Genomic DNA, 25,109 nt, shown 5'->3' on the forward strand with positions numbered 1-25,109 from the left:
GAGAGCAGTTAAATTTATTCTTTAAGAGAAAACTTGTTTCACAGTGTTTCATGTTGCAGCAGAGAGCGTTTTCCAAGCTCCTCATCCCTCTTACTTTTATTAGATTCAACAAAATTTGGGGAAAGATTTGGCTGCACTGGGACTGTTTTCTCCCTGCAGCGACCATCGCAGCAGCAGCCAGCACAGTGCCTCATGGGGAGGGGATCCCACCACCCTGGAGATGTGGGATCACGGCTGCCCCCCATGACATCATGCAGCTCCCAAGAAAGAGGCTTCTCAAATAAAGCCCATGGAGCCTCTGTGGGGTGATGGGCCCTGTTGGGAGCACCGGGGCTGGGCATGATGATGGCACTTTTCCCATGGCTTGGAGGTTTGCGCCCTGTGCTGCCTGATTGGAATGTCCATTAGAAGGGTCTGTTTATTTCTGGTGGTATCTAATGAAGATCCTGGGGGCCCCCTGCCTCTGAAGGCTGCTTTTGCAGGGCTGTCAGTCAGGGAACTTAACATTCATTAGAAGGTGGCTGTTCCTTATGGCTGCCACTGGTCCTTTCAGTGCCACCACACCAGCCTGGCCAGGCACCGGGCTATGAGGGCCGCTCACTCCACAAACACGCATTCCCTCACTGGCTCTCTAAGTGATGGGCAGTGAAAACTGTCAATATTGCCATTAGACAGATGTCTGGCGTTTGCTGCTGGGGCCAGATAATACCGATGGGGCCCAGTTTCCTAAATATACTTATGGATCCCACAGTGCCTTTGCTCCTGGGGACATTTGCTGTGCTATGCCATGCTTGCAACACACCACTGATAGGGGTGACACTGGGTGGCCCCCAGCCATCATGCTGGGCTGGCTCCCAGTGCTGCCCAGACTTTCCGCATGCTTCCAAGAAGAGGATTTGGGGTCAGCAGGGCGGTAGCCCCAAGCTGCCTGTGTCTGATGCTGTGCTGTCTCTTGCCCACAGGATGGGAGCAAGCCTTACCCCCCGGACCTGTCCCGCAGCCCCCAGAGCCTGAGTGACACCGGTTACTCCTCCGATGGCATCTCCAGCTCGCAGAGCGAGATCACAGGCCTGGTGCAGCAGGAGGAGGAGAAGCTGAGCAGCACCGGGCTGGCCGGGCAGAGTCCCCCCAGCCCCTCCGAGCTCACCAAGCTGGAGAGCAGCATGCGGCCACTGCTGGAGGGCAGGGGCACACCGCCAGAGCCCACGGAGCGTGGCAAGAGCAGCGCAGAGCCGCGGGAGGAGCAGCGGCAGCGGCAGCGGCCACGGTACCTCTCCATCACCCCAGAAGCCTTTGACTCGGATGAGGAGCTGGAGGACATCCTGGAGGAGGATGAGGACTCACTGGACTGGGAGAACCAGCGGGAGCGGCGGGAGAGCGCGGAGTCGTCGGATGAGTTCGGCAGCAAGCTGCGGCATGACTACGTGGAGGACAGCAGCGAGGGGGGATTCTCCCCTGTACCTCCCCGGGCCAAGGGCCGTGAGGCTGACGTGAGCGATGAGGAGTTCATGCGGAGGCAGATCCTGGAGATGAGTGCAGAGGAGGACAACCTTGAAGAGGAGGAGGAGGAAGGCTATGGGCGCACCAAGTACAGCGTCCCCAAAGCTGGGCAGAAGGCTGAGGCAGAGAAGGGCAAAGAGCCGGCCAAGCGGCGCCTGCCACACGGGGCCAGCAGCATGTATGAGGAGAGAAAGGAGGTGGAGACAGCAGAGGGTGATGACCTGAGCTCGGCACAGGGCGGACTGCGGCGCTTCAAGACCATCGAGCTGAACAGCACAACCGGCTACGGCCGGGAGATGGAGATGGGGCAGGAGGTGGATGCCAACCTGGACCGGGAGCCCGAGCTGGAGATGGAGAGCCTGACGGGCTCCCCCGAGGAGCGCTCCCGGGGCGAGTACTCCTCCACCCTGCCGGCCACGACACCCAGCTACACCTCGGGCACTTCGCCCACCTCCATCTCCTCCCTGGAGGAAGACAGTGACAGCAGCCCCAGCCGTCGGCAGCGCCTGGAGGAGGTGAAGCAGCAAAGAAAGGCTCGCCACCGCTCACATGGTCCCTTGCTGCCCACCATTGAGGACTCATCTGAGGAGGAGGAGCTGCGGGAGGAAGAAGAGCTGCTGCGGGAGCAGGAGAAGATGCGGGAGGTGGAGCAGCAGCGCATCCGGAGCACGGCACGCAAGACCAAGCGCGACAAGGAGGAGCTGAGGGCCCAGCGGAGGAGAGAGCGCTCCAAAACCCCCCCCAGCAACCTCTCCCCCATCGAGGATGCCTCCCCCACTGAGGAGCTGCGGCAGGCGGCAGAGATGGAGGAGCTGCACCGCTCCTCCTGTTCCGAGTATTCACCCTCCATCGACTCCGAGGCTGAGAGCTTTGATGCCGTGACCTCCAAGCTGTACAAGTCGGGCAGTGAGTACAACCTGCCCACCTTCATGTCGCTGTACTCCCCGACGGAGAAGGGGGAGAGTGGCCCCAGCCAGCCTGCCAGCAAGCCCCTCAAGAGTGCTGAGGAAGCCTACGAGGAGATGATGAGGAAGGCAGAGATGATGCAGAAGCAGCAGGTCCAGCAGGCTCAGCCAGCGGTTTCCTATGGCAGCACCTACCAGCAGGTCAGCTACCACGGCACCGAGGGCCAGAACAGCTTTGATTACCAGTACACGGAGGAGTACCGATACGATGGTAGCCCCGCACACCCCTCCCAGCCCAGCTATCCAAGTGGGAAGGCAGGAGCGGTATATGAGGAGATCCTGCAGACCTCACAGAGCATCTCCAGGATGCACCGGTCCTCCTCCTTCGACCTGTCCCTTGAGCAGGGAGAGAAGGCAAAGGGGCAGGAGGAGGTGTACCAGGAGAAGCACTTCCTCCATGCCGAGAGTGCCTACGCTGACCTGATGAAGCAGAATGGTGGTCCGCTCACCCCTGGCACCAGCCCCACGCAGCTCTCTGCTCCCGTCTCTTTTGCCACCTCCGACAGCAGCACAGCCAAGGCCATTCCCAATGTCCGGGTCACACAGCATTTTGCAAAAGAGGGGCAAGACTCCAAGCTCCAGGGCACCCCAGCAGCTCCCAGCCCAGCATTCAAGGCTGCTACCACTCCTTACGCCTACAGCAAAGGTGCTAGCACAGTGACAACGGCAGCAGCCAGCCCTGGGAGTGTGCTGCGCACCTACAGCTCCCCAGCCCCGGAGGCCCCATCCATACCTAGCAGAAGCTACAGCCCGGTGAAGAGCACTGTCAGCTACGGCTCACAGACAGAGGACATCAGCAGAAGCAAGGCAGTGGTGGAGATCAGTGTGCAGACAGCCAGGGAGAAGCCCCCGGCTGTGAGCGACAGCAAGCCCCCACCACCAAAGACATACACCTTCTACAAGAGCTCCAGCCCTCCGCTCTCACCCACCTCCCCCACGAAGAGTCCCACCCGCACCACGAAGGCCACGGCAGAGTTTTCCACGCAGACACAGAGCCCCCTCCTGCCCTACGAGGGTCCCACCGCCGGCCCCACCACCTCTTCCCCCATGGTAGCACAGGGGACGCAGACACCCCACCGGGCAGGCTCCCCACGCCTGGCGCGGCAGCCCTCCTCACAGGATGCTCCCTTCATGCTGATCCCATTGGCGGCTGACGCAGCCAGTCAGACTAAGCCAACCAGCTCCGGCTCCTCGACATCTCCCACTTCATCGCCCACCAGGGCGAGCCGGCAGCTGCCGGCACACGGCTACAGCCAGGCACCGGAGACGGAGCAGCCGCTGAGTGCCTACATCAGGGTACAGCCGGTGAAGGAGCACACCCAGAAGGCTGTGACTTCAGCCGCTGATGGCATCACGGGGCTGTATGGCTGGGGAGCGCTGCCTGCAGAAAACATCTCCCTCTGCCGCATTTCCTCCATCCCCGGCACATCCCGGGTTGAGCCAGGGCCCAAGGTGCCGAGCACTAACGCCGTGGATTTACGGACCGCGCTGAAGTCTGCCCCCATCATCATAACAGACCAAGGCATGGATCTCACCTCCTTGGCCACAGAGGCCAGGAAGTACTGCCTGACCCTGGACCACATCCCGAGCCGGCAGTCCACAGCCATCCAGCCCCTGATCATCAACCTCAACGCGCAGGAGCAGCCCCACGCCATCATCGCAGCAGCCACCACTGCCAGCCTGGCCATCGCCTCCCCCATGCTCCTCTCGCAGCCCAAGCAGCCCGTGGTCTATGGAGACCCTTTCCAGAGCCGGGTGGACTTTGGGCAGGGAACTGGGAGCCCAGTGTGCTTGGCACAGGTGAAGCAGGTGGAGCAGGGCATCCAGACAGCTGCTGTCAGAGCCGGCGGGGTGCCTGTTGCCAAGTCTGAGCCTTCCGCTGCCCCCCAGCCCAAGTTTGCAAGGTATGGTGTGCCAGGACAGGTGGTGAAGAAGGACATGCTCATCACGCAGACCGGTGCAGCACAGAGTGTCGGTGGCCTCCAGCAGCCCTTCCTGCCGGAGCCGGGCTCAGAGCTGTACCGGGCAGTGCCGGTGGAGCTAAAAAGCCAGAGCCCTCTCCTTGCCCTGGGTGGTAAGAAGTCCCAGGTGATGATGGTTCAGATGGAGGAGGCGGCAGGTGGCCCAGTGACCAAAGTGCTGAAGGAGGAACCGCCCACCAACGTTCTGGACCTCACGGGCATGAAGCCAGAGAGTCAGGTTGCCTGCTGTGACGTGGTCTACAAGTTCCCCTTCGGCGGCAGCTGCACCGGCGCCTTCAACCCCACCTCCAAGATGCCAGAGAAGAAGGCTGGGGAGGCGGCAGCGCCTGGTCGGAAAGCCAGCGGGCCCCTCTACGGCAGCAGGGAGCCAGAGCTGCCGGACACCTTCCCCTTCCGGGAGCAGCCAGCACCGGCTCACCCTGTCTACGAGGAGCAGAAGTTTTACCCCACCGGCGCCTTCGGCCGCCTCTACTCCTCCATGTCAGACACGAACCTGTCCGAAATTGGGATGGGCTACTACCCCCCAAAGGGGGATCAGCCCTTTGCCTCCCCAGCGGGTGATGCTGCCGTGGACCTCAGCACCATGAAGCACTCCTACAGCGTGGGCTTCGCCGAGGAGGGGTACCTGGGCCAGGGGCTGCAGTATGGCTCCTTCTCCGACCTCCGCCAGCCAGCAGAGCTGCTGGGCCGCCCGCTCCCTATGCGCAGGTACAGCTCAGCCTCCAACATCTACTCTGACTACCGCTTCTCGCCCCGGGCAGACCTGTCCAGCTTCCAGGAGTCCAGTCTGGCCCACTACAGTGCCACCACAGCACGGGAGATCAGCCGCATGTGCGCCGCCCTCAATTCCATGGACCAGTATGGCGGCCGGCATGCCAATGGCCCTGACCTGATGCCCTACGGCCCTGGTGCCGGGCCAGGGGGGCCGGGCGGGCTGGCAGCTGCACAGCAAGGCCCTGTGCCCCCCAAACCCAGCGGGATGTACAACCCCAACTTCCCTGAGGGGCGGCAGGGCTTCGGCAGCCTGGCACAGTACAACATCCCCGGCGTCCGCCTGGGCACCATCCGGCAGATGTTCCCTTCCACCGCCACTGTGCGGGCTGCCGACGGCATGATCTACTCAACCATCAACACGCCCATTGCCTCCACGCTGCCCATCACCACCCAGCCGGCTTCAGTGCTGCGGCCCATGCTGCGTGGGCTCTACAGACCCTATGGACCGGGCGGTGTGGCTGCGGTGCCTCTGGCCAGCCTGGCCAGGCTGCCGGTTGTCACCCCCCGTGTCCCACTGGCAGCACAGGGCCTCTACCGCTACCCAGCGCCGAGCCGGCCGGCCCCGGCAGCCTCACTGATGGAGACACCCGTGTACCTGGGCAAGCCCATCAGCACAGCACCAGGGGCAGCGGGTGCTGGTCCCGCTCCCAAAGTCCCCACCACCAGCGGCTTGCAGAGAGCGGAGCCAGCGGGAGCTGCTCCCCGTGCTGAGGGACCGGCGGCACCGGTGGCCAGCAAGGAGGGTGGACAGGGAGCCCCGGTGGCCAAGCCACCTCCGGATGGAGGTGCACAGCGGGAGGAACGGGAGCGGGAGGAGGAGCGGCAGCGCAAGCAGCAGGAGCACGTGCTGCAGCTGGAGCGGGAGCGCGTGGAGCTGGAGAAGCTGCGGCAGCTGCGGCTGCAGGAGGAGCTGGAGCGGGAGCGCGCGGAGCTGCAGCGGCACCGGGAGAAGGAGCAGCTGCTGGTGCAGCGGGAGCTGCAGGAGCTGCAGTGCATCAAGCAGCAGGTGCTGCAGCAGCAGCAGGAGGAGCGGCACGCGCAGCTGGCGCTGCAGCGGGAGCAGCTGGCCCAGCAGCGCCTGCAGCTGGAGCACATCCACCAGCTCCAGCACCAGCTGCAGCAGCAGATCGAGGAGCAGAAGAGGCAGAAGAGTGTGTTCCCTGCGCCCGCCGAGCCCAGCGCCCGCCCGCCCGAGGGCACTGCCGAGGGGCCGCGGGGTCTGCCGCAGCACAATGGGCACCCATGGCCGCCACCCGGCCAGGCTCCGCTGGATGGCCCTGCCGGGCCCCGTTATCCCGCGCCACAGCGGCCGCTCAGCAGCTCAGCCTCGGACATGTCCCTGCAAGCTGAGGATTCCTGGGAGCCCGGACGGGGCATCAAGAAGAGGAACTCGATGCCACGGCTGCGGGATGCCTATGAGAAGGAAGCCTCGCGGGAAGCCTTTGCCGGGAGGAAGACAGCAGACAGCAGTGTGCAGACGGACGAGGAGGACAGCGAGGAGCGGTACCTGCTGTCCCGGCGGCGGCGGGCGCGGCGCAGCACCGACTGCAGCGTGCAGACGGATGAGGAGGACAGCGGGGAGTGGGAGCAGCCCGTGCGCCGACGGCGCTCGCGGCCCTCGCGGCACACGGAGGCCGGTTCCGAGGGCAAGGCGGAGGGCACAGCCCGCGGTACGGCCAGCGTGGGCATCCAGACCATCAGCGACTGCTCGGTGCAGACAGAGCCCGACCAGCTCCTCCGCGTCTCCCCCTCCATCCACATCACCACCCACGACCCCCGGGTGGAGATCATCAAGTACATCTCAGCTCCAGAGAAGACACAGCGTGGTGAGAGCCTGGCGTGTCAGACGGAGCCAGAGCCAGCCCCCCAGCCCGGCGTCGTGGTGCCCCAGCTGACGGTGCCCACCACCATCCCGCCCTACTCCGCCAACATTCAGATGGTGAGCACGGGCCCCCTGGACCCCCACACCATCCGGCAGCAGACCCTGGGCAAATTTGAGAAGAAGAAACCTGATCCCCTGGAAATCGGCTACCAGTCCCATCTGCCGGCAGAGTCCCTCTCCCAGCTGGTGACCCGCCAGCCGCCCCGCTCTCCTCAGGTCCTCTACTCGCCTGTCTCTCCCTTGTCCCCCCATCGCCTCCTGGAGTCCTCCTTTGCCACCAGTGAGCGGCTGAACAAGGCTCACGTCCCCCCGCAGAAGCACTTCACCACTGACTTGTCCCCGCGCCAGCAGACACTGCCGCGACCCATCAAGACCATGCAGCGCTCCCTCTCAGACCCCAAGCCCATCAGCCCCACTGCCGAGGAGACCGGCAAGGACAGGTTCTCCCTCTACCAGCATGCGCTGCTCCCTGGCACACAGGTACGTCAGCATGGGGAACAAACATTCCTTGGGGAATGGCCTCAGGAGGCACCTCGGGACATTCTGGTTTCATTAACACTGCGGCAATTAATGATTTAAAAAGCTGGCTTCTCACAGTGACTGATGACAGCCAGCGGACACAGACCAAAGCCGGCTGCTGCAGGGAGGCCCTGGAGATCCATTGGCTGCATGAGCCCATCAGTGGGCAGGATCAGGGTCGTCCCCTGCCCCAGCTGTGTCCTCCTCCTCTCCCAAGGAGCAGTTGACATGTATGGCTCTGTTTTGGGTGGCTCTTATTCCCACCTTTGCCCCCTTGGGCAGCAAAGAGCCCTGGGGCAATTTGCAGGGCAGCAGCAGCTCCAACCTCTCTCTGAAGCCAAGCACCTGAGGACAGAAAGCATTTCTTGTGGCACGGGGCTTGGCCAGCTGCCACCCTTGGAATTACTCACTGAAAGAGCCCTGCCTGTTACTTCCATCCTATTTATTGTGCTTTTACATAAATGCTGCTTCCTCAGTGCATGGGGGAACACGTGCACAGCGGCTGCCTGACCGCAACCTCTGGGCATGGGAGGAGCTTCATGATGCTCAAGGGGGAGCATGGGGGGACACCCTCCCGCATCACTGACCAAGCGTTCCTTTGTTTTGCAGGTTGGGGGGCTGCAGTCAAGCCCCCTGTCACGGAAGGTGAAACGGACACTGCCCAGCCCACCACCCGAGGAGCCCCATGTGCCCCTGGCCAGCTCAGCCACCCCCCAGCTCTACCTGAGCAGCCTGGCACCCAAGGCCACCGCGCCAGTCACCAAGGCCAGCCTGCTGAAGGAGCTGGACCGTGACCTGAGGCTGGTGGAGCACGAGGCCACCAAGCTGCGAAAGAAGCAGGCAGAGCTGGACGAGGAGGAGAAGGAGATCGACGCCAAGCTGAAGTACCTGGAGCTGGGCATCACCCAGCGCAAGGAATCACTGCTGAAGGACCGAGGAGGTGGACGAGACCACCCCTACCTGCGCTGCGCCGGGGACCGCCGCGACTACCTGTCGGACAGTGAGCTGCACAGCCTGCGCCTCGCCGCCTATGACAGCACCGGCCTGCGCCCAGCACCCGCCGGGCACTACCCTGACTTCGCCGCTGCCTCCTATGGCGCTTACCCGTACCCTGCCCCGCAGGGCCCCGCTGCCTTCCCACCGCCACGCCTGCAGCATCCCCAGTACCCCGCAGCCAGCACCACACAGGATGGCTTGCCAGCGGCCCCACTACCTGCCTTCGCTTCGCCTGGTGCCTTCACAGCCCCCGGCGCTGCGTACCCGGAGCTGGGCACTCCAGGCCAGCCGGGCTTCCAGCCCCAAAATCCCTACCAAGCCCCGAGCGCCTTTGCTGGAGGGGCCCCCATGCCAGCAGCACAGCCCGCGCTCTTCCAGAGCCCGGCAGACGTAGCTGGTGCACACCAGAAGCCGCGTCAGACCTCGCTGGCTGACCTGGAACAGAAGATCCCCACCAACTACGAGGTTATTGGCGCAGCCACCAGCTCCTCTGCCGTTCCCGATGTCACGTTCAGCACCGCGCCAGCCAGCGGTGGCTATGAGCAGTACAAGGCACCAGAGACCCGGCAGGCTGAGAGAGCCAGTGCAGCCCCAGGCCCCTCAGCAAGCTTCTCTTCAGAGTCCCTCTACACCAACCTGGAGCAGAACATCCCCCGTAACTACGTCATGATCGAGGACATCAGTGAGCTCACCAAGGAGAGCCCAGCAGGGGAGGGGCAGAAAGCAGAGCCAGCCGGCACAGGCACTGACAGCCGCCATGGCAGAGAGAAGAGCGAGCTGGGGGATGCCGACAGCTCCAGCCGGCCCTGCTGCTACAGCAAAGCTGAGGAGGAGTCTGAGGAGGACGTCTATGACCACCATGGCCCTGACTATCGAGGGAAGAACAGCTATCACCGGGGCACAGAGAGCAATGGCAGGGTGTCAGGTAGCTCCACCAGCTCATCCTACTACTATGGGGACAGTGAGTACCGGCACTCCTCAAGGGTGGACAAGCACGGCTCTGGTGCAGCTCTACCGAAACATTCATCCAAGAACCTGGCACCTGCTGTTGTCTCCTCAAAGCGCAGCAAGCACAGGAAGCAGGGCATGGAGCAGAAGATCTCCAAGTTCTCCCCCATCGAAGAAGCCAAAGATGTGGAGTCAGATCTGGCCTCCTATGCAGCGACAACCTCAGTCGGCGGCAGCAACGTGGCCTCCAGGGCCAAGAAGTTGCAGGAGGAGATCACCTATGGCCTGAAGAAGAACGTCTATGAGCAGCAGAAGTACTACGGTGTCTCCAGCCGGGACCTGGTCGACGAGGAGGAGCGGGTCTATGCCACCGGCAGAACCCGCTCCTCCAGCTATGGGGTGGAGAAGACCTCTGGCCGGGACGCAGGCAGCCGGAGCAAGTCCTATGAGCGGGAGGGTGCAGAGCGCTCCCAGAAAGGTGGCTCCAAGCCCTCATCCCTCAGCATGAGCCAGAGCCGCGGGCGGGCACCCATCCGCACACAGCCCTCAGAGGAGGAGAGCCCCGTCAGCCCCATGGGGAAGGCGGTGGGGGGACCACGTGCTGCGGGGGGGCCCGGTCCCCAGTCAGCAGGGGACCCCTGCTCCCAGTTCTGCTCCAGCCACTCGTTGCCTGATGTACAAAAGCACATCAAAGACGTGCCAAGGAGTCACTCGTACAAGCACGAGGAGGGCTACGGCATGGATGATACCCATTGCGTTGTCTCGGACAGCGAAGGTAACGGCTCCCCGTGGTGACCACCCCAGAGCATGGCACTTCCCTGGGGGCATGCCCGTCCGCTCGTACGCAGAGACACTCACCGCCTCAGTTTGCTTGACATGTGCCTTCCTCCCCTTGCCCTGGGTGTTCGGTGTTAGCCGGTCCCACCGGTTCCACACCGTGCCCTGCCGTGCCGCGTCCCATCCCCACCGGCACGAGCTGTCCCCTGCGCGCGTGTCCGCTGCTTGCCTCTCCCTCATCATTGCATGGCTTCCACCCGGGCAGCCTTGACCGAGACATTGACTGTGGTTTGTTTTTGGTTTCCGAAGCCTATCATTTGGGTCAGGAGGAGACAGACTGGTTTGATAAGCCCAGGGAGGCACGCGCGGAACGGGTCAGGCACTACGGTGGCCACTCTTCCTCTCAGAAGAGACCCCCAGTTAAGCACACCTACCATGACTACGACGAGCCCCTCGACGAGGACCCATGGCAGCACGATGACTACCCCCAGCACCGCGAGCACCGGCACCACAGGGAGTATGATCGCCATACCGGCAGCTCCCGGCACGCCGGCGATGAGCCCCCGCGCCGCTCTGCCAAGCAGCACCCACGAGAGCCCGGCCGCCACGAGCCTCGAGGCCACGGGCCACCGGCTGCCTCCAAGAAGGCGCAGCAGCCTGAGCCCCGTGTGCCCGCACCCTACGGCCCCAGCTCTGCTGAGTACACCCCATCATCTCGTCCCACTGCTCACCACCATGGCGCTGAGACGCCCAAGGCACAGAAGCCTCCCCAGCCCCACGGGCCGGCTGCGCCAGCGCCAAAGCAGGAGCCCCTCACACACACGCAGCAGCCGTCGAGCAGACAGCAGCAGGCAGGGCAGCAGGCAGCGCGGCAGCAGCCGGCAGCACGGCAGCCTGCCCAGCCCACGGGCTCGGCGCAGCCCGAGGCGAGGGGCAGGACGCAGGGGCCACCATCGGCTCGGCCACCGCAGCAGCAGCAGCAGCAGCCAGGACCAGCGCAGGCTGCGGGGAAGGCACCGGCTGCAGCCCATGCACAGCCAGGAGGGCACCCAGCGCCGGCGGTGAGTATGGGCTCAGCTGTGTCCTGGCCACACAGCTCTGCAGTGGGCAAGGGCTGGCAGGGGAAGGGTTTAGGAATGGGAGCCATGGGGCAAGATGTATGCTACCCATGTGCCCACCACAGCCACCCTGAGTGCCACAGGAGCAGCCATCCCTTTGAGGGCACCCAGGAGGGGCCATCCCCATGCCTTAGATCCCTTGCTGCCTCTTTTGGGGCTGTGGAGCAGTGTTTGGGGTTTTTGGTGTCACCTCCCTGCCCATGCCACCCCTAGAGGATGCTCTCTGAGAGTTGTTTTCCCTGTTCCAGCCAAAACCGGAGCAGACGGATGCACCCAGACCTGCAGCAAAAGTGCCACAGCAGCCGGGGAGAGCACCCACATCACAGCCTTTGGGAGCAGCAGGTCAGTAGGTCTGGCAGCACACTGCCATTCACCCCCATGCTGGCTGCCTGGCACCCCAGGGGCTCAGCTGAGCTCCAATGGCCAACCCCTGCTAATGGTGGCTTCATTTGTCCCATAGCAGATGCCAAGGCCGGTCCGAGGGCACCCGGGCCGCGAGGTCCTGCCAGCACAGCCATGGGGCAGCCCGGGGCAGAAGGAGAGAGCGTCTTCTCCAAAATCCTGCCAGGGGGGGCAGCAGAACAGGCAGGCAAACTGACTGAAGGTGAGAGCTGCACCAGGGGATGGGGATGGGGATGGTGGTGCTCTCCTGCACCAACACTCAGGCACCTTGGGGGTGGCCGCGGTGCTCCTGCAGTTTGGGATGCAGGGAGGTAGGGGCCAGGGCATCTGCACCATGCTCACACCTCTCCCGGCTTCCCCACAGCGGTGTCAGCTTTTGGCAAGAAGTTCACTTCGTTCTGGTGAGAGAACGGCACAAGGTGAGTGCAGCCGCACCAGGCACTGTGCCATGGGCTCTCGATGCCCTGGCCAAGCCTGACGCCCTGCTTGCTGTTCCCTCCTGCCACAGGAGTTTGGGAAGCAAGTGGAGATTGAGTCGTTGCAGTGGAAAAACCTATGAAGAAGCCACTGAATTCAGCACACGGCGCCAGACTCTGAGTATAACAGTGAGTGTCTGGGGCACCTGCACACAAGTTCCCTCCATCGCACCAGTCCCCTCCTCCATGCCATCCCTGGGGCTCCTATGGCACTGCTGTCTCCCACTGGCACATGCCAACCCTGCCTCCAGGGTGAGGAGGACATGGTGCAGCCTCGTCCTCTTCACACTGGGCCACTCATTCCCATCTTCATCCCCAAGTGCTGACCCCAGGCTGAGGTGTGGGGTTTGGCCTTGTTCCCCAGTCTCAGCAGTGCCATGTGAGCCGATGCCACGTGGATGCTGGTGCAGACCCTGGGTTTGTGGGGATGATTTGGGCAGCCTGAGCTCTGCTCCAGGAGCCCATCCAGCATGGGGGTGGCAGCAGCTGCTCTGCCGGCAGTGCTACTTGGCTTGCCATAGCCCATGTGCTTGGGTCCCTTCCATGGGGACATGGCTGCTCGTGCTAACGCTTCTCTCTGTGTCTCTTGCAAGCTTTTGAAAGCAGGGCAATCCCTGGATGCTGGACCAAACGGCGGCCAAACGGGGCCCCAGCGGACGCCCTGGGGCAGGTGCCCCCCACGCCTGGCGAGCAGCTCCGGTGCGCACACAGCAAAGCCCCAGCAGCCGCCCCAAGGGGACAGGCCTGATCCGGAGCATCGGGTCAGGCCCCATAGATGGGCCGTGGCCCTTTCTCAAGATTATACGCAGAGTTGCTCCCTCCAAACTCCAGCTCTGGCCTCTTCATAGGTTTTTCCCCCTCCATGAGCTGAGGGCTGGGTGCCACGTGCGCCGTTCCTCTTTCCCGACCCCGTCCGCCCCACCAGGGTGTCCCCGCGGCCCCTGCACTGTGGCCCGCTCCTGGCCCCACTGAGGAGCCCCCGGAGCACGTCAGCTAGGACCTAACACTGTTTCACTACTGAAATACGAGGCCATAGGACTCTGACAGGTGGCACGCCGGCCTTCGCTGCCGCAGCCGCCGGCTGGGCACATGTCCCGGCACTCAGTGCCGCCCCGAAGCCATTGGAAGCATTGAAAGGGCCGCGCTTGCCCTCACCACACAGCCAGCGCGCCCACCGCCGGGCACCCCTTTTCTTTCAAGAACAGCCTTAATCATCCCACTTTGATTTCTGTGTATACCTCATCCACACCGGGGAGGGCACGGGGCGTCGTTGGGGAGGGATCCTTTCTTTTCTCAGTTCGAGTTCATTTGGTTTTGGTTTTGGTTTTGTTTTTTAAACTTTATACCAAATCCTCTTCCCTCTTTGCTTTGTGCGATGAGTTAGCACACGGGCTGTCGTCTGTAGAAGCAATAGAGTGCAGGAGGCTACAAAAGAGCACAAATCCCGTGGAACAAGATCAGGAGAGCTTTGCCTCCGGCAGTATCTTCCTCTTACTGTGCAATCCAAGTCCTTCTCAAGCCATTTCGTGGGGACAGCCAATGCGGCGGCCGGTGGCCAAAGCCCACTCGCCCTGCCAGGAGGGGGTTCCTTGGGGATGGGGAGCAGCTGGCAGGCAAGGAGGAGGCTCGCCCGTGCCCCACTGCCTCCCCATGCCGGCGGCACCCGCCAGTGCCCCCCCTCACCCGCCTGATGTTCTATGCAACGAAATAACACGACTCCAGAACAAGACCTGTGAATAGCTAATCGGTTTAATGTCGCGCCTAAAGGGTTTCATCGCAAAGCGTGCCGCCGAGCGACCTGAGAACTTACTCTTTATCAACCACCCGTGCGTATGAATTCGTGGCATGTTCGACCCACGGAGGGCCACTTTGCCAAAGGGCAGCCCCAGCGCCCGTGACCGTCTGTCCCGTCGTAGAGCATGGCTTGCTACTTCTCTGCACGGTTCCACCTGCCTTTCAGTGCTTGCTGTTCTTTGCCTGGACTTTTCTTTTTCTCTTTTCCATCAGTCCATTGCTGTACTGAAAGCTCCTTGCAGATTTATGCACTTGTTATCAAGGGCCCAGTTCCTGAGGGATGCCCACGCTCCGCGGCAGGTCCCCTGTGGGGGTTCTGCTGCCCCAAGGCTGGGTGAGAGGCCAGCAGCTGTGGGACCAGAGGGAGTGCAGAGGGAACGGAGGACACCCCAGCCCTGTGCGCACCCATTGATGACAAGTGGGTTCTTCCTCCGGGCCCCGCTGCCCCTCGCGCTGTAAATACGTGTACAGTGTGTAAACCGCCTGCGGGACTGAGACCCCCGCCGAGGCCCGTTCTGCCGCCCAGCACACCCTCCACCTCGCCTCGGTGTCCACCGGGGCTGGGGGCCCGTGTCCCACCCCGCCGGGCCCCAGGCTGCAGTCTGCTGGCCGGGGTGGGGGGCGGAGGGTGCGGAGGGCCCGGCGCCGTTGGCAGCAGTAGGCGTGATGCCGGGTGCGCTCCCTCTGACCATTGTGACGGTGTGCGTGTCTGCTGTGCTCTGTGCCACCCGTAGTGACCCCGTTCCGTGCCGTTCCGTGCCGTACCGTGCCGTGCCGCCCTGCCGCTGTGTCGTGACTCCCTCCCAGAAGCTGCCCCCTCACCAGGTGTTTCTGTGGGAACAGAATAAAAAGGACTTGACACAAACCACCTCCTGGCCCCGATTCCTGCCTGTGGGGAGTGAGGGGGGGGCCTGGGCACCGGCCGGGGGTGCGGGTCTGTGGGTGCCCAGCACCGGTGGGGCTCAAGGGCCAGCTCTCCTCAGCCTGCAGCCGGAGCGGCACTGAGCGCTACCGCCGGTGTCCACCAGGGGGCGCCTCAACGCGGGCGGTGGGGCCAGCGCGCAGCCAATAGGAGGTGCCGCGGTCCGCAGGCCCCGCCCCTCTATCCCGGAAGTGCGGGGCTGGCTCTGGCCCCGCCCTCGCTCAGCCGCCCCACGGCATGGACTTACCGGTGAGGGGCCGCGGGGGGGGGGGGGGGGACGGGACAGGGGGTGCGTGACGTCACTTCGCGGGACCCCGCGCAGCCCCACTGCCCCCGGTACCTGCACCCGGTACCTGCACCCACCGGAGCTCCGGTGACCGCTCGGGCTGCACCCCCGGTACCTGCCCCCGGTACCTGCACCCACCGGGGTCCGGTGACCGCTCGGGCTGCACCCCCGGTACCTGCCCCCGGTACCTGCACCCACCGGGGCTCCGGTTACAACGGGGCTCTGCGCCCCAGTGACCGCCCCCCACCCTCCTACACCCCCCGTGCCCCCAGTGCCGTCCTAATCCCCAGTGTACCCCAGCAACTGCCCCAGCTCCCCAGTGAGTGCCCCAGGACCTTCCTAATCCCCTGCACCCTCCTGCACCCACCACCCCCCGGTCCTCGCCGCCCTGCCCCATGGCCCCAGCCACCCTGTTGCATCCCGCAGGTCCCCCTGATGGCAGAGGAGGTGGTGGAGCTGTACCGGGAGCTGAGCGGGCACCCGAGGCTCAGCACCGCCAGCCTCGGCCCGGATGTCACCACCCAGTATGGGGGCAAGTACTGCAGCCTCAATACCGGTACGGGGATGGGGTGAGGGTCCGGGGGGTCCCTGGTGCATGGCAGGGCTGCAGCCGCTGAGCTCACCCCACTTCTCGCAGTGTGGTTGCAGCGGGACCTGGCGCGGGATGAGAACATCAGGTTCTGCCGCCAGTACCTCATCTTCCACGACGGGGCCTCCATCGTCTACTCGGGACCCACCGGCACCTGCTCCGAGATCAAGGGAGAGTGAGTCTCGTCCCGTCCCCTTTCGCTGGCGTCCCCTCGGGGTGCTGATGGTGGGGGGCTGATGGGCACCCACACACCCACAGGCTGCTAAGCCAGGAGTCCCCCAGCGGGGCCCTGAAGGCTGTTCTGCGCAAGGTGTCCAACAAGGAGAAGAAGGAGAAGCAGTTCCTGGAGGTGAGAGAGGGATCGGAATGGGGCTGGATACTCGGTGGGCTTGGGGATGGATCCACACTGAAGCTTGGGGCTGCTCCATGTCTCTGCCCCTAGGTCTGGGATCAGAACCGCAAGGTGAAGAGCATCGACCTGACAACACTGGACAAGCATGGCAGCGTCTATGATGATGGTGAGGGTCTGGGGGATGTGGAGCCTGGGGGGACAGGGTGACTGGTGCCTGACCCACCTCTGCAGATGAGTTTGGCTGCCTGGCCTGGTCACACTCGGAGACCCACCTGCTCTACGTGGCGGAGAAGAAGCGTCCCAAGGCTGAGTCCTTCTTCCAGGGAAAAGAGCTGCATGTCTCAGATGAGGACATGGAGCAGCCAAAGAAGGGGGATGAACCCCTCAAGGTGGGGTCCCCCCCTCTGATGCACACTGTGACAAGTGGGATGACAATGGGGCTGATGGGGCTGTGCACAGGGTGAGCAGTTCGTGTACCACGAGGACTGGGGGGAAACACTGAGCACCCGCAGCGTGCCCGTCCTCTGCGTCCTGGACATTGAGGGCAGCAGCATCTCGGTGCTGGAGGGTATCCCAGATCACCTCTCCCCTGGCCAGGTCAGGATGGGGAGCACACAGGAAGGGAGGGTTTGGGGGCCATTGGCAGGGCAAGCTGCTCATTCTCCTCTCCTCACAGGCTTTTTGGTGCCCAGGTGATACCGGCGTGGTGTTCGTGGGCTGGTGGCACGAGCCCTTCCGCCTGGGGCTGCGGCACTGCACCAACCGCCGGTGAGTCCCCACAGGGCACCCTGCCCCACAGCCAGGCCCCTGACCCCATGGTGACACCCATCTCTGCCGCAGGTCAGCGCTGTTCTACGTGGACCTGACGGGCGGGAGTTGCGGTGAGCAGCACGTACCCCAGTTCCACAGGTGCCCCCGCCCTGAGCAGTCCCTCACCGTGTCCTCATGCCCATGCAGAGCTGCTCTCTGAGGACACCAAGGCTGTGTGGTCCCCACGGCTCAGCCCTGACCACTGCCGCATAGTCTACCTGGAAAATGATGCCATGGGCCCCCACCAGCAGTGCAGCCGGCTCCGCATGGTGAGCGGCACCAGGGGGACACCAGTGGGGTGCCCATGCTGTACTGGGGGCTGGCAGCAGGGTGGTGTGACTCCCTTTAAGGCTCTAGTGGGGGCAACACTCGTCCTGTGCTGTGCCTCCTGCAGTACGACTGGTACACCGAAGAGACCAGCACAGTGCTGGAGGTGGTGCCGCGGCAAGTGTGGGGTGAGTGTAGCCCTGAGGGTGTTTAGGGGGGTCACATAACGGTGCTGAGCACCACCACTCTCATTGCAGGTGCTTTCCCGGGTATCTACAATGCGCTGCCAGGGCTGTGCTGGGCAGCCGACAGCCGCAGGATCGTGCTGGATACGGCCCAGCGCAGTCAGCAGGTGAGGGCTGCCGTGCTGGGATGGCACTGCAGGGCACAGGGCAGCTGAGACACGTCAGGGCTCTGGTGGACTCTGCCCTCGTGCCCCTAGGACGTGTTCGTGGTGGACACGGTGACGAGCGCCACAACCTCACTGACTGCTGGTGAGTGACAGGCCCTTAGGGCCATGCCAGTGCTGGGGCAGGGGAGGTGCTCACATCTGCAGGTCTGATCCCCTCTCCTGCCCAGATGCCCCCCAGGGATGCTGGTCTGTCCTCACCATTGACCGGAACATCTTGGTGGCCAGTTTCTCCACCCCTAGCTGCCCCCCAGCACTGGTAAGGTGATGTCCCTGTCCCTCCTCAGTGCCCACCAGCCCCTCAGCACTGACACTCACGTTCTCCCATGCAGAAAGTGGCCATGCTGCCTGAGGCTGGCCAGGAGGCACAGGTACAGTGGATCTGCCTGCAGGATGTATCCCCTGTGCCCAGTATCAGCTGGGGCATCCGCACCTTGCAGCCCCCACCAGAGCAGGAGAACCCCCAGTATGGTGAGTACTGTGAGGCTGGGCTGGGCTTCAGCACCCACACCGAACCCTGACGCCCCTCACCCTGCCTCCACAGCGGGCCTGGACTTCGATGCCATCTTGCTGCGCCCAAGCGAGGGCCCTGCTGCTCTGAAACCACCCCTGGTTGTGATGCCCCATGGTAAGAGCTTGCCCCTGCCCGGCTCTGCCCCCTGCCCTGGCCATACAGTGTCACCCCCACCTTTGCCTTTTGCAGGGGGTCCCCACTCCGTCTTCACGGCTGGGTGGATGCTGTACCCAGCAGCACTGTGCCGCATGGGCTTTGCTGTGCTACTGGGTGAGTGACACAAGGGCTCTGGGGCACTGCTGGGTGTCACAGCACCCACAGCATGCCCAGGACAGGGGGAGGAAAAGCTCTGATGCTGCCCCACTCCCACCCCAGTGAATTACCGCGGTTCACTGGGCTTTGGCCAGGACAGTGTGGCCTCGCTGCCAGGCAACGTGGGCACACAGGACGTATGTGATGTGCAGGTATGGCCCTGGCAATAGAGTCCTGCAGCACCCTGAGCAACCAGGGTGCCCCGAGGAGGGGAAGCAGAGCTTCCTGCCTCACGGGTGTCCCCCATGGTGACAGTTCTGTGTGGAGCGGGTGCTGCAGGAGGAGTCCCTGGACGCCAGCCGGGTGGCACTGGTGGGTGGCTCACATGGAGGCTTCCTGGCGTGCCACCTCCTTGGCCAGTTCCCCGATACCTACCATGCCTGTGTGGTCCGCAACCCTGTGGTGAACATTGCCTCCATGGTGGGCACCACTGACATCCCTGACTGGTGAGTACCAACACCCTCACCTCCCTGCACCCCAGCCCTGCGTGCATCCCCGTCCCTCTCACCCACAGGTGCCTGACGGAGACGGGGCTGCCCTATGTACCCGATGCACTCCCAGACCCAGCCCAGTGGACAGAGATGCTGCACAAGTCCCCCATGCGCTATGTGAACCAGGTACGTCACCATCCCTGTCCCCATCCCCAGCAGCAGACCCGGTGCTGAGGCTGTGCCTATCCCACAGGTCCGTGCCCCCGTGCTGCTGCTGCTTGGGGAGGATGACCGGCGTGTGCCCCCCAAGCAGGGGCTGGAGTATTACCGTGCCCTCAAGTCCCGGGGTGTCCCCACACGGTGAGTGGGGTGCAGGGTGCCTGAGCAGTGGGGTGTGGACACAGCACTAACCCCCCTCTCCCCTGCAGGCTGCTCTGGTACCCAGGGAACAGCCACGCATTGGCAGGCATTGAGGCCGAAGCTGATGGCTTCATGAACATAGCGCTGTGGCTGTCCAAACACCTTCGGTGCTAACAGCCACCACCATGTCACCCCCCTCACCCCCAATAAACAGTGTAGCTCAGCAGCCTGGTGTCTGTGGTGGTGCCGGTGTTGGTGTTACCTCTGTCCCCTGCCGGTCAGTGTTGTGCCACAGCACAGGGTGAACCCTGCCCGGCTGACTGGGCACGGCTGGCACCTGCCAGGCCCCTCTCTCCAGGCTGTTGCGCACACCCTGGCAGCCTGCCCCAGCCGAGCGGCCGGCACCAACAGCACAGCACAGCACAGCCCCATGGCCTCCAGGACCCAGCAGGGCACAGAGGTGGGCAAAGGGAGCTCAGAAGGGGCTGCACGTGAGGGCACAGCCCCGATTCGGGGGGTGGGCATGGGCAGAGGGGTGAACTCTGCCCCTTCCCTGGCCAGGCTGCCCGCAGCCCCACCGCCTGCTACTGGGAGCTGAGCCAGTTCCCAGCCATCACGGGCGCCGCGCTCGGGGCCGCTGCAGGGGCACAGAGCTTCCAGCTCTACACCGGTGAGTCATGGGGTTGGCACCGTGGTGCTGTGGGCCGGTGGGCCTGGTGTGGTGCGGTGCAGTGGGTGCTGATGATCCCACCCCACAGAATGCAGTCGTCCTGACCTGCCCCGCCGCCGGCTCCTGCGGTTCAGCCGCCACTACAGCCTGCACCGTACAGGCAATGGTGGCCTCACCGTCAGCCGGGCAGCGCTCAGCACCGAGATCAACAACCAGTACGGCACAGGCAGCTGTGGGATGGGGCAGTGTGGTGGTGCTGTGGCATGGCCTGTGCCCACTGCAGCCTCCTTCCCTCCCACCCTCAGGCTCCTGAGCCGGGATTCACCCACCGGGCAGCACCGCGCCGTGCTCAGCCGCTGCCCACAGCAGGGCCATGAGCTGCTGGAGGTAACAGGGTTGCCCCACATTCAGGCTCAATGGCGTGGCTACAGTGCCAGCACGGGGCAGTGGGTGCTATGGTTCTGGTGTGCTGATGCTGACCCCCATCCCCTCAGGTGTGGGGCAGCAGTGGGCGCAGCCACAGTGTGGACCTCACGGCGCTGGGGAAGCATGGGGAGGTCTACACAGAGGGTAGGGCCCCTTCCCCACAACCCTGCCCACAACACAGGCGAGGGTGGCATGGCCAGTGGCTTCTGCCTGCCTGGTACCCAGCTGTGGCTGTGCCAGGCTGGTCTTTGGCACCCTCTTACTGTGCCAGGGCCCTTTGCCTGCCTGGCGTGGTCCCACTCAGAGACACAGCTGCTCTATGTGGCCGAGAGAAGCCGACCCAAACGATGGGCACCCTGTGCCTGGGATGTGCCAGGAGCAGCCAGGCCGGCAGAGGAGGTCGAGGATGAGGAGGTGGGTGCTGTATACCCCATGAGTACACTGTGTCCCATAGGCCTGCCATGTACCCGATGAGAATGCCATGCACCTTGTGAGCATGTTGTGCATGCCGTGAGCGTGGCACATGCCCCAGTAGCACTGTATGAACCCCACAAATGTGCCATGCACCTCATAAGAGTGCTGTGCACACCATGAGCACACCTGCACCCCATGACCATGGTATGCACCTTGTGAGTGTGCCATGCACACTGTGAGCATGCCCATGTCTTGTCAGCATTCACACATACCCTATGAGCATGCTGTGCACCCCACAAGCATGCCATGCTGAGCTCCATGTCAGGGGCTGCCAACCACGGGCCCGATGGTCTTTGCCACAGGACAAGGAGCAGTTTGTGTACCACGAGGACTGGGGGGAGGCACTGAGCACCCGCAGCGTGCCCGTCCTCTGCGCCCTGGACCTGGAGAGCAGCAGCCTCTCGGTGCTGGAGGGCATCCCAGAGCACCTCTCCCCTGGCCAGGTCAGGATGGGGTGCAGGGGGAGCCCTGGGGGAGCCAGCCTGGGGCTGTGGGACAAGCCTGGGGCTGTGGGACAAGCCTGGGGCTGTGGGACAAGCCTGGCTATCACACAGGCCCTGTGGTCCCCGGGTGACCACGGTGTGGTGTTCGTGGGCTGGTGGCATGAGCCCTTCCGCCTGGGGCTGAGCGCCTGCTCTAACAGGAGGTGAGTCCCCCATGCACCCAGTGCCAGGCTGGGATGCCCACACTGTGCTGGCACACTGGGGCTCAGCATGGTCATGGGGCTCCATCCTGGCACACACCTCCTCTTCAGGTCAGGGATTTTCCACCTGGACCTGAGCAGCAGGAGCTGCGGTGAGCACCAGGGGCTGCAGGGGGGTCCCTGTGCCCCTGAGGTGCTGACCCCCTGCCTCACACAGAGCTGCTGTCAGCCGAGCATGGAGCTGCCTTCTCCCCACGGCTGAGCCCCGACGGCAGGCGCCTGCTCTACCTGGAGGGTGATGTGGGGGGCCCGCATCGGCAGTGCCTGCGCCTGTGCATGGTGAGCATGGTGGTGCAGTGCCCAGCCTGGGCATCACAGCCCCTCATGGTGACCCTATGCCTTGGTTTCACTGGTGGGGGCCAGTCCGTAAGAAGGATGTGGGGCTGTTGAAGCCATGGAGATGATCAGGGGCTGGAGCACCTCCTGTATGAAGACAGGCTGAGAAAGTTAGGGCTGTTCAGCCTGGAGAAGGCTGTGTGGAGACCTCATAGCAGCCTTCCAGTATCTGAAGGGGGGATGCAAGGGTGCTGGAAAGGGACTCTTCATTAGGGACTGTAGTGATAGGACAAAGGGTGATGGGTTTAAACTTAAGCAGGGAAAGTTCAGGTTAGATATAAAGAAGATGTTCTTTACTGTGGGGGTGGTGAGGCACTGGAATGGGTTGCCAAAGGAAGTGGTAAATGCTCTATCCCTGGTGGTGTTCAAGGCCAGGTTGGACGGAGCCTTGGGTGATATGGTTTAGTGTGAGGTGTCCCTGCCCATGGCATGGGTGTTGGAACTGGATGATCTTAAGGTCCTTTCCAACCCTAACCTATGGTTCTATCCTTGACTGCTGGCTCCCTGCAGCTCACCTGGCAGACGAGGCAGACAGTGACAGTGCTTGATGTGGTGCAGGAGCCCACGGAGGGTGAGTGTTACACGGTGGGCAGGGCTGAGTGCTGCTGGGGCTTGGACCCCCCCCACCTGATGGCCACAGCCCTGCTCACTACCACTGTGCCCTGCTTGCAGCCTTCGCAGGGCTGTTCACGGAGGTGCTGCCCCTGCGGTGCTGGGCGGCTGACAGCCAGCGAGTGGTGCTGAGCACCCCACAGCGCAGCCGCACTGTGAGCCCCAGGGACCACAGGGATGGGGACATGGTCCCTGCACCCCCAGTGAGGCAGCTGCCTGTGCTCTGCCCCTCCTAGGACCTGCTGCTGGTGGACACGGAGGCAGCCACCGTCACCAACCTGACGGCAGGTATGTGCCATTGGTTGCCCACAGTGCCTGGGTGAGCGTCTGCGAGCACTGATGTGATCTCTGTCCCTAGGGTCACCCGAAGGGTGCTGGGAGCTGCTCACCCTCCAGTGGGACCTGCTGGTGGCCACATGCTCAGCACCACACCACCCGCCTAGCCTGGTGAGCAGAGCCCTGGCACTGTGTGATGTGGCATGGCAAAGTGTGGTGGGGCTCCATATGGTGTGTATGGCATGTCTAGCATGGTGTGACACAGCCAAACATGGCTAGGCATAGCATGGCATGGGGTGGCACAGCACAGGCAGATCCTGAGGGGCATTGCATGATACAGCATAGCATACAGCATAGCATAGCCAGATCCGGCATAGCATAGCGTGGCAAAGCCTTGGCATGGCATGGCCCAGCTTTGCATGGCATAGTCAAGCACAGTGTGGTGAAGCACAGCCAGCTACAGCATGGCATTGCAGAGCACAGTGTGGCGAGGAACAGCAAAGCTTAACATTGCATACCAGGGCCAGGTACAGCATGGCACAGTCGAGGGTGGCATGGCAATGCATAGCACATCTGTGCATGGCACAGGGCAGCACCATAGCACTGGGCCTGCAGTGGGGGCTGTTACAGCTGCCCCAGTGCCGGTGCCGCCCACTGTGGTTTCCCAGGTAGTGGCGGTGCTGCCACCGGCGGGCCAGGAGCTGCCGCTCTGCTGGGTGCCGGTGGAGGACACCCCAATAGTGCCCGCTGTCACCTGGAAGACCCTGACAGTCCGGCCCCCCTGCAGTGGGCAGAGCCCAGCTGTGCACAGTGAGTGCCCGGGGGACCCTGCTGTACCTGGGTGCTGCCTGGGTACCAGGGATCCCCGGGATGGGGGGTACCGGGGTAGGGGTCCTGGGGTGGGGGGTTCTGAGCGGGACCCCTTCCCAGGCACCCAGGCTTTTGAGGCCCTGCTGCTGAGCCCACCAGACAGCATGGCACCGCACCCCCTCGTTGTGTGTCCCCATGGTGAGTGAGGGGACAGTGGGGACACCCTGGCAGTGTTGGTGGCAGCTGGGTGACATCCCCACTGGCCCCAGGTGGCCCCCATGCCGTCTTCGATGCCCGATGGCGCCCAGGCATGGCCGCGCTGTGCTGGCTGGGCTTTGCTGTGCTCCTGGGTGAGTGCTGGGGAGTCTGGGGATGTGGCCACTGCCCTTCACTGGAGACACTGCACCCATGGTCCCCATCTCCCCAGTGAACTACCGTGGCTCCCTGGGCTTCGGCCAGGCCAGCATCAGCTCCCTGCTGTCCCGAGTGGGTGAACAGGATGTGGCAGACACCCAGGTGAGGGGTGCTGGGATGGATGGGTGGAGGGTGCTGCTGGGGAGGTGCTGCTGGGGTCTGCTGGGAGGATGCTGATGGTGGGTGCCCATGGGCACAGCTGGCAGTGGAGCAGGCACTGCACAGTGAGCCCCTGGACCCACACCGCCTGGCCCTGCTGGCTGGTTCCCATGGAGCCTTCATCGCCCTCCACCTCCTCACCCATGAGCCCAAGCGCTACCGAGCCTGTGCCCTGCGCAGCCCCGTTTCCAACCTGCCTGCACTGCTTGGGACTTCCGACATCCCTGACTGGTGAGTGTGACTCCCTGTGCCATGCCGTGCCCCCGGTCCCCACAGCACCCACCTCACCAGCACACTGTGCCACAGGCGCTACACCTCCCTGGGGCTGCCCTACTCCTTTGAGCGGGTGCCACACGCTGAGGAGGTGGCCACCATGCTGCTGCGCTCGCCCATTGCCCAGGCAGCGCGGGTAAGGCAGGGCAGGGGGGGTGTGGAGGGCAGGGTGCAGGGTGCCAGGCACCCACTGCTGTGTGTGCTGCAGGTGCAGACGCCGGTGCTGCTGTGTGTGGGTGCCCGGGACCGGCGAGTCAGCCCCACGCAGGCAGTGGAGCTCTACCGGGTGCTGCGGGCCAGGGGGGTGCCCGTGCGGTGAGTGGGGAACAAGGGATGGAGCAGGGAGGGAGCCCTGGGGTGCTGGCTGAGCATCCCCCTCTATTCCATTCCATCCCATCCCACCTGCAGGCTGCTGTGGTACCCACAGGGGGGCCATGCACTAGCCGGCGTGGAGATGGAGGCTGATGTCTTCAAGAACTGTGCCCAGTGGCTCCTTCAGCACGTGGGGCTGCCTTGATGGGACAGGACAGAACAGCACAGACCCCAGCACCCACGGTGGGCCTGCCTCTGT

At 63.7% G+C, this 25,109-nt stretch overlaps 3 protein-coding genes across 3 annotated transcripts in view; all 3 read left to right on the forward strand.

Moving 5' to 3' along the window:
- Window positions 1–12,657, forward strand: part of BSN (bassoon presynaptic cytomatrix protein) — a 68,040-nt gene extending 55,383 nt beyond the window's left edge. Inside the window, exons 4-10 of the mRNA XM_034066210.1 lie at window positions 963–7,583; window positions 8,232–10,341; window positions 10,653–11,404; window positions 11,710–11,803; window positions 11,922–12,065; window positions 12,228–12,282; window positions 12,372–12,657. Of these exons, the coding sequence (XP_033922101.1) occupies window positions 963–7,583; window positions 8,232–10,341; window positions 10,653–11,404; window positions 11,710–11,803; window positions 11,922–12,065; window positions 12,228–12,268 (9,762 nt within the window). The 3' untranslated portion in view covers window positions 12,269–12,282; window positions 12,372–12,657. The remainder of the gene's footprint in view (window positions 1–962; window positions 7,584–8,231; window positions 10,342–10,652; window positions 11,405–11,709; window positions 11,804–11,921; window positions 12,066–12,227; window positions 12,283–12,371) is intronic.
- Window positions 12,658–15,247: 2,590 nt separating this feature from the next.
- LOC101876697 (acylamino-acid-releasing enzyme-like) lies at window positions 15,248–19,611 on the forward strand. The gene is made up of 22 exons (XM_034066501.1): window positions 15,248–15,304; window positions 15,768–15,897; window positions 15,979–16,105; window positions 16,189–16,279; window positions 16,373–16,448; window positions 16,514–16,671; window positions 16,742–16,879; window positions 16,959–17,050; window positions 17,123–17,163; window positions 17,240–17,361; window positions 17,487–17,547; window positions 17,617–17,711; window positions 17,802–17,853; window positions 17,939–18,027; window positions 18,101–18,239; window positions 18,313–18,396; window positions 18,472–18,552; window positions 18,658–18,746; window positions 18,850–19,040; window positions 19,109–19,211; window positions 19,279–19,385; window positions 19,454–19,611. Exons 1-22 carry the CDS (start codon window positions 15,293–15,295, stop codon window positions 19,557–19,559), a joined length of 2,184 nt encoding a protein of 727 aa, XP_033922392.1. The 5' UTR covers window positions 15,248–15,292; the 3' UTR covers window positions 19,560–19,611.
- Window positions 19,612–19,815: 204 nt separating this feature from the next.
- Window positions 19,816–25,092, forward strand: LOC101876530 (acylamino-acid-releasing enzyme). Its single transcript, XM_034066546.1, has 22 exons — window positions 19,816–19,845; window positions 19,947–20,055; window positions 20,144–20,270; window positions 20,361–20,442; window positions 20,550–20,625; window positions 20,753–20,895; window positions 21,264–21,398; window positions 21,510–21,601; window positions 21,710–21,750; window positions 21,816–21,946; window positions 22,505–22,571; window positions 22,667–22,761; window positions 22,843–22,894; window positions 22,965–23,053; window positions 23,551–23,692; window positions 23,813–23,890; window positions 23,962–24,042; window positions 24,120–24,208; window positions 24,306–24,496; window positions 24,572–24,674; window positions 24,747–24,853; window positions 24,947–25,092. Exons 1-22 carry the CDS (start codon window positions 19,816–19,818, stop codon window positions 25,053–25,055), a joined length of 2,169 nt encoding a protein of 722 aa, XP_033922437.1. The 3' UTR covers window positions 25,056–25,092.
- Window positions 25,093–25,109: the final 17 nt, after the last annotated feature.

Source organism: Melopsittacus undulatus, chromosome 9 (assembly GCF_012275295.1).
Source record: "Melopsittacus undulatus isolate bMelUnd1 chromosome 9, bMelUnd1.mat.Z, whole genome shotgun sequence".
NCBI lineage: Eukaryota > Metazoa > Chordata > Aves > Psittaciformes > Psittaculidae > Melopsittacus > Melopsittacus undulatus.

Excerpts from the sequence above, each read along its gene's own strand:
- LOC101876697 (XM_034066501.1), top strand. Across the intron at positions 16,672-16,741 it reads AGGGGGATGAACCCCTCAAG|GGTGAGCAGTTCGTGTACCA; the intron begins GTGGGGTCCCCC and ends GGCTGTGCACAG. Across the intron at positions 17,051-17,122 it reads CGGCACTGCACCAACCGCCG|GTCAGCGCTGTTCTACGTGG; the intron begins GTGAGTCCCCAC and ends TCTCTGCCGCAG.
- LOC101876530 (XM_034066546.1), top strand. The coding sequence starts at position 19,816 with ATGGCCTCCAGGACCCAGCAGGGCACAGAG. Across the intron at positions 22,895-22,964 it reads CGTCACCAACCTGACGGCAG|GGTCACCCGAAGGGTGCTGG; the intron begins GTATGTGCCATT and ends CTCTGTCCCTAG. Across the intron at positions 23,891-23,961 it reads CCTCGTTGTGTGTCCCCATG|GTGGCCCCCATGCCGTCTTC; the intron begins GTGAGTGAGGGG and ends CACTGGCCCCAG.